The 11608-nt window shown below is 37.3% G+C and overlaps 1 protein-coding gene across 1 annotated transcript; it reads right to left on the bottom strand.

Annotated features, from left to right (window-relative positions):
- Window positions 1-7916: 7916 nt before the first annotated feature.
- On the bottom strand, window positions 7917-9947 carry LOC104240419 (peroxidase 12-like). Its single transcript, XM_009795261.2, has 3 exons — window positions 9503-9947; window positions 9013-9207; window positions 7917-8651 (listed from the first exon to the last, which is right to left on the bottom strand). Exons 1-3 carry the CDS (start codon window positions 9740-9742, stop codon window positions 8028-8030), a joined length of 1059 nt encoding a protein of 352 aa, XP_009793563.1. The 5' UTR covers window positions 9743-9947; the 3' UTR covers window positions 7917-8027.
- Between the last annotated feature and the right edge of the window lie 1661 nt (window positions 9948-11608).

Genomic DNA, 11608 nt, shown 5'->3' with positions numbered 1-11608 from the left:
CCGTCGTTGTTCGATCGAGGTCGAACTCTTCTTTTTGGCGAAAGCCCTTAGCCTTAATGAGTGTTATTTAGAACTTATTGAAATAGTAACCCATCGTCGTTCGATCGAGGTCGAACTCTTCTTCTTGGCGAAGGCCCTTAGAATTAAAGGGTGTTATTTCGAACTTATTGAAATAGTAACCTGTCGTCAGTCCCAGTTTTTGGAGAAGCAGACATCCTCTTGGGGAGTCCCAGTTCATTTGCCATTGTTTGCATCATAGAGTGCAATGTCGGAGAGTACGAAATGTTGCTGTTTCGCTTAGGTTCGTTCTATGCACACATTGTAGTTTCCTTGTCTGACTCCTACCTTCCGGCTTGGAGGTGTCACTGGCGGGCGGTATTTCGGTTGTTTTGTAGTAGTTTCTCATTCTTTAATTGAGATGTTTCTCTGCTTGCTCGCCCGCGCGACATTTGTGTTCCTACTTGAGCAAAGAGCAGAAGGTGAGTAAAAATGATACTTTTCAGACCCTCATTCGATGGTCCGGTGAAGGAGAGCATGTTTGTAACGTTGCTCATTTTGTTTGGTATTTCGATGGTTGATGGGGCGAAGATTTCTAAATTTGGTGACTCTACTCGGTTCTTCTTCCCCTTCTGTGATGCGCCTTTGTCCCGCGTGGGTTGGGTTTTGCCTTAGCGCTCTTTTTGGTGGGTAATCGTGTTTCTTGTCTTTGATCTGGGAGAGACTAGGAAATTTCACTAAGAAATTCCCACAGACGGCGCCAAATTGTTTGACTCAAAAGATATTGAAACCTTTTTGAATAAATCAATCAAAAAAAAATGAAGGGGTAAATCTTAGTCAAACATAATAAATTCTAGATCAATGAGCTAACATAATAGATAGTATATAAGATGAAGTATATATAATCGATCTTATTGAAATTCTTCATCGTGGCTCCCATCAATCGATGGGAGAGATAGTTTTACATATTTTTCTGTAGATTACTTCTTTCCTATGAAGATTACAAGAAGAGAGTTTTGGGGAGAGAATGGGAAGGAGAGCCTCCCCTATTGAGGGTTTTTCCCTACTATATATAGTCAAGGCACCCTTGCCATTTACTTGGTCCGACGCTCTCTCGCACCAAGTGTGCCTTGGTCGTCTTTTAGACATTATTCCTTCTGACTCGACGGGTGTCGAGAATGAGATGTAGAGTGTGCCATGTCACCTTTTACTGCCCTGTCCCTTGGGCGTGACGTTGGTCAGCTCGGCCGAGACAGTCATATTTTGACCAATACAAGACCTACTTCATAGATATAACGAAGATAATGGCTAAATAAGCAATTCGCTCTTGAACAAAACTATTTGACTAACATAATGTCGTGGGGAGGAAAAACTGAAAAAGTCTAAAATAGTCCCTTGTTTTTGGACATGGACTCAAAGTCGTCCTTATTCTTTCACTTGGAGCACTAATAGTCCTCTATGTTTTCAACATTTACACTTTTAGTTCTCCCAAAGCGTCTATTTTATCGATGTTGGTTTCGTCCAATAAGTTGATATTAGAATGTCATGTCCTTTTCACCATCTTTCTTCCTTCGTTTGAGTCACCTTTATAATTTTTAATGCCTTTTTTAATCAAATCACGACAAATTAGATATGATGTAGATAGAGAGAGCAAATGTTCAGTGTATTAGGTTAGAAACTAGGGGCAAATAAGCCGACAACAAAGTATGGAGGAAAATGGAGCATAAAAAATGAGGACACGATCACTAACTATATTCTTAAAGTGGGGAATAGATTTACCGATGGCTAAATTACATTTTATTTCAACGAGAATCGTTGAAAATTATACAGCTGTGGTTTTACTTATTCATGTGTCTGTTGCATCCAGTAATTAACTCTATGGACAAAGGTAAACGAAGATGAATTGGCTAAACGCATTCAGGATTTTTATTTCATGAGCTAGAATATGAAACTTTATCACATTAGTTTTAGTGGTACGAATATAATATTCATACTTATTTAATAAATTTTACGACACATATACAAAGTTTAAGTCAAAACTATTATATTTTGTTGACAAAAAATGCCTAACATCTAGGTCTAACGGTCAATAAAGTGAATACTTACCTCGAAAATTACATGGTTTAAAAATGAGCAGCGACAAAAATATATTAGTAGGTGATTAGCAGGCAGAACATCTGATTCTTGTACTAATGAGAGGTAAAAGGTATATGATGAAATAATTGAGATATATAAACTGGTTCAGATACCACTATTATTAATAAAAAGTAAACAAATGATAATTCTTTTTCTTTACTCAATTTTTTTTTTTCTTTTTGAGGGGTGAGGGGGCGAGGCGGGAAAGGTGGATATTTTTACCCTATTGTGCCGTTTTTTTTAATAATTAAATGTTTGTTTGTATCAACTGTGTCTTTATATATTTCCCATAAAACTTTCATAAAATTCTGAGAGAAATATTATTGTGAATATTGAGTTATTGGCGTTTTCCTTATGCTCCAGATTTTATAATAGAAACTTTATCTTCCAAAATCAGATTAATAAATTATTGAAAATTGATGTGTGTCACTAGTAGCACTTCAGACGGATATTCCCCCTCATTTATTCTTCTTCAGAGAAGGGTCAAAACTATCTCTATTGTTTAGTAAATGGTTTACATTTAACTTCAGTCCATCTATCAGTCCAAAAACACACACTACATCCACCTATCAGTCTAAAAATGCATACCACATTATTTTTACTAATAAAATTATCCCTACGTTTAACGGCAAAGCAGGTGAGCCCCACTTTTGATGCGTTGATACTGTTTTATTCGGTCACGTGGCTTTTTTTGCTTCAATTAGCATATCTAAATATAATATATTTGACCCACCCAAATTAATTTCTTCCCCCAATTAATTTATACTCCTCCTTCAACCGCAATCCTCTCATCCATTTCTTTAGCACATAGGTACTTTTTTTGTCTTCTATTATTCAATTTATTCAAATAAATGTAGCAGAAATTTGTCTTTTGTACTAGTAAATGTGGCACTATTATTTGCCTTTTCTCTTTAAATTTAATTTGGGACAATTACAGAAGGCTACCACACAACCAATATTTCAATCAAGAAAGGGATTTTTAATTCATTAGTTTCTATTGCCACAACCCAATGCATTCACCCACAAATTTTAAGTGAATATTAAGCATATGAAGCAATTTTGGTAAGGAACAATAAAAGATATCATCGCTAAAATTCAATTGATTTCTTGCATAACATCTCACTGGTCCATCTACAAATACCAGCTTTAAACTAGTCTTTCCTATCAAAACTGAAACTAAAATTTCAAAAACATAATGAAATCTGGAACAACTACAGTGATGATGCGGGAGTTGAACTTCATCCGCTTGTGAGCACACCCACGGGGTTTCTTCTTCTTGTCCTAGTTTGCTACTTCAGGGTTTTCCCTCTCCCTTTTCTGCATGAGCTAGTGATCAGTAAACCTTTCCCATGGCTGATTTCTCGTTGTTTGTCGATAGAGAAGTTGGAAGGTTTTGGAGCTACGAAGGTCAAAATGAAAAAGATGGAGAATTAATTAATTTGGGCGAGTCAAATAGTGGGGCGGGTATATATTATATCCAAATATTTTAAATGGTTTACAAAATGACACGTGGCCTAATAAAAATATGTCACCTCATTAAATAGAAGGCCCACAGATTTTGCCGTTAGTCGCAGGGGTAATTTTATTAATAGAATTAACGTCGTGTGCTTTTTTGGACAAATAGGTAAACGGAGGACATCGGTAAACCATTTAGTAAACGATAGGGGTAGTTTAGAACACTTTACGTTCTTTCTTTGGAAAGAGACAAGAAGATAGAAAAGAAATATAATTATAGACTGAGACAAGAAATCTTAAACCCCAACAACCCCATCAAAATGTGATTTGTTCACTTTGTTGTGTCCTTTCAAAGATATCAATTCCACGGGATGTAAAAAATCGAATTCAGTACAACATGGTCCATTCAACATTTTACGATAAATATATGATGTTGAAATGCGCCAGTAACATTAGATTTATTTTTATTTTTTTTTTCAAATGAAAGAGTTTTCATATCACCAGGATGTGAAGTTGATTAGTACAAATAGTGATGGATAGAAAGGAAACAGCACCATTAAAGTCTTTGCAAAAAGTAAATAAAGCAAAAGAGGGAGGTGTTTCCAAAACATGGTATTTCCCAGTCAAACTAGGTGGAATATGATTTCCATATATATATATATATATATATATATATATATATATATATAATACAAATGTTTATCTTAAAATCCTTCATTGGCTCAAATAAATGGATATTATATTAATCAATCCATAGTCTCAGCTCTAAAAACTGCAATTTGCAAATTAATTAACACCATCATCATCACCAGAACCAGATTCCCAGCCATATATGGAGCTAGCAATGCAGACTTTTTAAAAGTAAAAAACAAATAAAAAATGAAAGATAAAGGAGATCACAAACACATCTTTTCCCTGGTGATGGATATCTTTGTTCTTTTGATGGTGGGCTCCTGTAGGATGTAGACTCCTCAAACAATCAGGTGGATGACATGTTGTGGCTCTTCTGTTTCATTTTTTCTGTTCGCCTCTCTTTCCCGAAATTAATTTTTGGCTCGGTCGCTGAGGAACTCTCGGAGGTGCCCTTTGCTAAGTAGTCGGGCTACTTTTTCTCGGAGCTGTCTGCAATCTTCGGTTCTATGACCATGTGTACCATAGAATTTGCACATCAGGTTAGGGTTCCTCTGCGACGGATCTAACTGTACGGGCCTTGGCCATCTGGTGTCTCTGATTTTACCGATGGCAGATACGATGTCTGAAATGTCAATATTGAAGTTGTATTCCAATAAGCGGGGTGCCTCGGTCGGCCCTGTGTACCTGTCGAATTCGGCTCTGTTTACGAGTCCCTGAGGATTCTGACATCGGTCTGCTCTTCGGTCGCTCCAGGGTATATTACGCCTTGGGGCGTTCCTTCGATCTTCAGTGTACGGTTGGTACCTTTCCTTGTTTGGCTTTGGCTCCTTTTCCAGGAGCCTGCTTGGATATACCGAGCCCGAATGGCTCCCTGTTGGTTGTCCTCGACCCTAATCTTCAACTGATATCGGTTATGGACATCCGACCAAGTCACGGCGGGGTATTCAACCAAATTCTGCTTCAGCTGCTTTGAAGCCACCGAGCTTTGTTCGTTCAAGCTTTGGGTGAAGGTTCGTACTGCCCAGTCATTGAAGACTGGTGGTAACTCCATTCGTTTCATTTGAAAGCGAGATACGAACTCCTGAAACATCTCGTTTTCCCTTTGTTTGATTTTGAAAACGTCGGATTTCCTTGTAGCCACCTTGATGGCACCAGCATGTGCCTTTATGAAAGAATATGCCAGCATGGCGAATGAATCTATTGAATTCGGAGCTAGGTTATGATACCACATCATGGCTCCTTTTGAAAGTGTTTCCCCGAATTTCTTCAACAGGACGGATTCGATCTCGTTGTCCTTCAGGTCATTTCCTTTTACGGCACAAGTGTAAGCTATGACGTGCTCGTTAGGATCTGAGGTTCCTTTGTACTTCGGAAGGTCGGGCATTCTGAATTTCTTCGGGATGGGCTTTGGATTGGCATTTGATGGGAATGGCTTTTATACGAATTTCTTTGAATGAACACCCTTTAGGATCGGGGGTGCGCCCGGGATCTGGTCGACCCTCGAGTTGTAGGTATCTACCTTTTTGTCGTTGGCTTCTATCATCTTTTCGCAATCCTCTTTGTGAGGTCTTCGAGCATCTTCATGATAGCGGGGTCAGCTGCTGACCTGTTGTTGCTCGACCTTTTAGGTATCTGTTCGGTTTGGGGGGCCGTTGTACTTGGGGGTTTTGGTGGCTTTGCAGTTGAGTAATTGCTAGTTGTTGTGCCTACACCATCTCAAAAATAACGTGAAGGCTAACCTCTTGTTCCTCCTGAGCTGGGGTTTTCTGAGCTTCTTGTTGGTCTCCTTGGCGTACGCTCCCGTTAGTGTAGGAGCTTATATTGACATGTTGGGCATGGCGTGAGATCACATCCGCGTGGATTGGCTCTGGTGTGTCCTCAGGGTTTCGTGGTAGTACACCAATACCTGGAACAACTACACCATTCTCTCCATGGTCCTCGAGACCGTTGTTTTCACGTGCGTTTACTAAGTTAGACATATTGAACTGAAATCCAAGATTCTTGGACAAGAAAAAGTGTGAAAGATAACTTGCGTTATGTAGTAAACTAGTAAGAAAACAACCACTATTATTTTTAGCCACACGGTGGGCGCCAAACTATTTATCTTGAAAATAGTAATGACAATTAGATTTAATATTGTGGTTCTAAAAATACGTGATTTATTTTTATGCTAGTTGTTAGGCAGTAGATGCTAAGCGTGAGACTAGAAAGTAAGATAAGAGCTTAAAGGCAGTGTGTTTAAGCAAACCGGGAGGCTGAGAATCGGGGCCTCGAGCCAAGGTTATACGGGCCTCGGGGTCGAACTAGACGCTAGGCTGTGACCGGCCGATGAAGGCTAACAATTCCAAGAGCTTTGATCTGAGCTCTTTATGATCAATAATGAGCAATAAATGAAGAACAATTAATGAAACACAATGAATGTAAACAATAAATGTAAATAATAGAATCAAGAGAGAATGTGTTAGAGGGTAGAGAATGTTCTTGTATTGAATGTTGTATTGAGTATCGTCTTATGTATTATTTGTGCAAACAACAATAGGGGTCCCCTTTATATAGGAGGAGGGAATCACAACATAGTACATATGCATTTATTACAAAGATTTGAGGCTAGCACAACCATTTAATGCCACGGTACGGGCTTGAACTAGTCTACTAGACTTGGTCAGCTTTCACGTACCTTGGGAGCTTCCAATTCATCTATCATAGCCTTTGATTTTCACTACCTCGAGGTCAATCGTTGAGGATCTTCGGGGTCGAACCCCGAGCCGAGCCTCGAGCTTTCTGGGGGCGGCCTTACGAAGTGCCATAATAATCATAAAATTGGACTCTCCGATTTTTACCATGTACAAATTCGAAATTCGAAATTGAATAGATCGGTTCGGATTTCGGACATCCGATCCGAATGAACAGCCCTACAACATGGTCTGTTCAACATTTTACAACAAATATATGATGTTGAAATGTGCAAGTAACATTAGAAGTTTTTTTTTTTTTTTGCCAAATGAAATAGTTTTCATATCACTAGGATGTTGAAGTTGATTAGTACAAATAATGATATCGATAGAAAGGAAACAACACCATTAAAGTCTTTGCGAAAAGTAAATAAAGGGAAAGAGGGAGGTGTTTCCAAAACATGGTACTCGTTCCGTATACCTATTTTCTTTTTGGTCTGTTACAAAAAGAATAACTCCTTTTTAAATTTAGAAAAAATTTAGCTTAAACTTCCAATTGTACCTTTAATGAGAAACTTTTATAATCACACAAATACTTTGGGCCCCTTTTGACTTGTTTAGAACTACAAATTCAAAAAGTCTTCATTTTTTCTTCAACTCTGTGCCCAGTCAAACATGTTCATATAAATTAGAACGGAGGGAATATTTCCCAGTTAAACTAGGTGGAATTTTATTTTCATATATATATAATATTGTTTATCTTATATATACACACATACTTATAAAATACAATTGTTTATCTTAAGACCCTTCATTGGCTCAAATAAATGGATAATATATTAATCAATCCATAGTCTCAGCTCTAAAAGCTGCAATTTGCAAATTAATTAATACCATCATCATCATCACCAGAACCAGATTCCCAGCCATTTATGGAGCTAGCAATGCAGACTTTTTTAAAAGTAAAAAAAGAAAGAAAGAAAGAAAGAAAGATAAAGGAGATCACAAACACATCTCCTAACATTACATCACAAAACAAAAGGTTATTATTATGCATTTATGCTAGCTAAGACACTCGTCATTATCACAAAAAAGCAATAAAAAGCATTTTTGAAACAAAAACAAAAGACTAACTTAAAACAAAGCAGAGAAAGTTTCCTCCAACTCTTCAACAACAGTAGCAATGTCAAGCTTCTTATTCTTGTTCCTCCTATCACACTTTGTCCTAATCTCACCATCTCCACCAGTCAACACGTTCAATTGTCCCATCTTGATCATACCAATCACAAACTTGTCAAAAAACAGCGACTGGTTCTTAGCAAAGCTCTCCACAATTCCCCTAGTCCTTCTATCAGTGAACAAATCTTGATCAGATGTAAAAAGCCCTTGCCTATTCATGAGATCAACGTAGTACTTGTTGTCGAAAACATTAGGGCTTCGAATGTCCATGTTGACAGTGTTGTTAGAATCAGCTGTGGGGCAGCTGCGTTTAAGGTTGTTGGCGAATGTTTTGTCCATGGTTGGGTCTTGGTTAGGGAAGAGACGGTCGGTGAAGGAAGTGCAGTGGCTGATTCCGATGGTGTGGGCCCCGGACAAAGCGACGGCGTCGGTGGCGTCTAAACCCTTGGTTGCTAGGCGACTGAGGACGACTGTGGTGTTGGCAAATGGTGCAACAAGGTTGTCTAAGGTTGCTTGTTCTGTTGCAAAGGTCCGTCCGTCTTTTCTTCCTAAGGGCACATTGTAGTTGGGCCCACCAGTCTGAAAGGAACATTACCTCATAAGTAACCATGCAAAGCTAAGATTTTCAAAAAATTTAAGTTAATGGGTTCAATTCAAAATTAATTAATCGTACATATTTGATAAAAATTTTATAATAAATAAATAATTTAGACAAAAATTAGTGATTTTGCCGAACCCGTTGGTCGTATTTAACTCCCGCCGCGGTAAATGAGGCTAACTTAACTTATAGTTATATACATAATTAATAGAAGTAGATAAGAGTGAGTTGGTCAAGTATATTAGTTTTGTTATGAAAATGAAGAGTTTCTGATTAATAAATTAATTAAACTAAAATCCAAAGCAAGATTAAGCATGGACTAAATGGTAATTTTGGTCTTACCAAGACAACAGAGTCCCTAGCAGCAATAGCTGTAATATCGGAGCAAGACACAACTTTCCCACATGCATTGTGAACCCTTTTCCTAAGATCATCAATGATCTTGAACGATCTCTTTCTTAGGGTCAAATTAGGAATTGCAGTCTGTTCACTTGGCCCTCCTGCTGATCCATCTAGCAACACTGAACCATCACATCCCTACAATAGTGTATATTTGCCAATAATGAAATTAATACACTTAATCTACTTTTAAGTAATTAACATAAATACATAATCAATCAATGGAGTGCTAATTTTTTTTATTCAGTAAATAAGATTCACATCTTTTTATATTTATACCCTCATAATCCAAAAATTTCTTTCTTTCATTTTTAAATTCTGCCTCCAATCATTTTTCACTATATCAAATATAACTAAAGGTAGGCCAGTTTTTTTCTTTTATCATGACTACAGTACAAATAATACAAACTTTTTTTTCAAAAGATAAAATTACCTGAACAAAACAATCATGGAAATGAAGGCGAAGTAAACCAGCAGCTTGGCCAACATCATCCTTGATCTGCTTTTCAAGCCTCTTCCTAATAATGGATTCAAGCTGTGGGCAACTAGATTCATAAAATCTCCATGAAAGACCTTTTACTGGAGCAGGTATCTGAGCTTCTGTTACAAAGAACATCAAGGAAGAAGAAACAACAACAACAAGAAGTAGAAAACTTGAAGTAGTGGACACCATAGCTGCTGTCTCTTTCTATATTGGTTAGCTAAATTGATACAAAAACAGCAAGAACAAGGGTCAAATTTATAGCCATATAAAGTTATCCACTTGGATATTTTTTTGTTCCATGATTTAGACTTTAAGAGGAATCACGAAATTTTCTATGAAAGAGCCGCGTGGTCGTCATACAGTTCTTGGTTCTTCGATTAAAATATTTCAATTTGAACATTGCATAGAATGACTCCACGAATTAAAAGACATATTATTATTATTATTATTATTATTATTATTATTATTATTATTATTATTATTATTATTATTATTATTATTATTATTATTATTATTATTATTATTATTACGACGGAGTGTGATTATCTTTTTTATTACATCAAATAGAAATGCAAAATATGGTAGCCGCCAATAAAGAATGCTAACTTTATTTCGAAAAAGTGAAGGTACTACTTTGTATCCCGTAGACATGTAAATTTTATTAGAATTAAGTTTGTTAAATAATTTGAACTATATTTAAAACTCAAGATATATTGGTCCAAACAAATATTATGGGCTAATATAATTGAATTAATTATTTATGTCCAATACATATGGGTTAAATAAATAAGTCTTAATCCATTGAGCTAACCCATTTAATTGGGCTAGAGTGATGAGCCCACTTCATCAAGCCCAAGATGTCATCTTCCTAGAGGCCCAATTTGGTGTCATGTGTCAAATGACGTGCCCCGCCAAGTCAAGCGGAAGAGCCAATAGGACCATGCCACGTGTCAAAATGATAAGGCATGCCAAGTCACATTAAAATGCTAATGAAATTGCGCCACGTGTGCAAATGACATATTCTGGCCAATCAAAAGCGGTCATGTCACACTGCAATTTGATTGGTCGGAAAGAGTTTGTTTTTATCACAACTTCTCCCTTCCACAACTATAAATAGGGGTCTTCATAACTTAGAAAAGACACCAGAAGTTATAACAAGAAGCAAGAGAGAGCTCGTGGATCAAACGCCGCAAATTTCTTTACAAGTTTCAAGCTTCAAGAAATCAAATTCAAGCTCAAGAACGAAGAACAAATCAAGTTCAAGATCAAGAATGAAGAACAAATCAAGGTCAAGTTCAAACAATCAAGCTCAAGAACAAGATCATCATTCATGGCAACAAACATATATTCAAGATCAAGCTCAAAGACCCTTGAATTTATTTACTATTGAAAAGAAGAATCAGAGGATCCATAGAGATTGTACACTCAAATATTCGAAATAAAATACTACGACTGTTGCAATATTTTTCGGCCTTGATTTTATTTTCTCGACTCAATTTTATTGTCTACAAATTTTGGCACGACCAGTGGGACAATCTCTACCTCTCATCTCAACTTTTCAATCATCAAAGTTCAAGAACATTGAAATGGCTTCAAAGAAAATCAACTTCGGTTCAACTTCCACCAAGACTACTAACTCCAGGTTCTATGCTGAGGTGGAAAGCATCCTCGATGTTACCTTTGGAAGCTTCGGATCAATTACGAGGAGCAAAGCGAGCTCTTTAGGACAATAAGCAACCCAAGTGTCGTCCGCATCAACACCTATTTTCGGATCTTCATCCTCAAGAGGAGCAAGATCTTCCACAAACGCACCTGAAGGAGGAAGCGATGTTGCTGAAAAGATCAAGAAATCTCTTGCTCTGCTTGACCTCTTCGGATCCAAGCACTCTACTGTGAAGGAAGATGATGATGCTTCAAGTGATGAATACTCCCCACTTACACCACATAGTGTGAGCTAATCAAGGATCAATCTGTGCGAAAATCCATGCTACTTTCCGTCGTCCACGACAATCATGCAAGCCATGGTGACAAATATTTCATATGTGGAGGAGCAGT

The sequence above is a fragment of the Nicotiana sylvestris genome, chromosome 4 (assembly GCF_000393655.2).
Source record: "Nicotiana sylvestris chromosome 4, ASM39365v2, whole genome shotgun sequence".
Lineage (NCBI taxonomy): Eukaryota > Viridiplantae > Streptophyta > Magnoliopsida > Solanales > Solanaceae > Nicotiana > Nicotiana sylvestris.
This window is presented reverse-complemented; position numbering and strand designations above follow the sequence as displayed.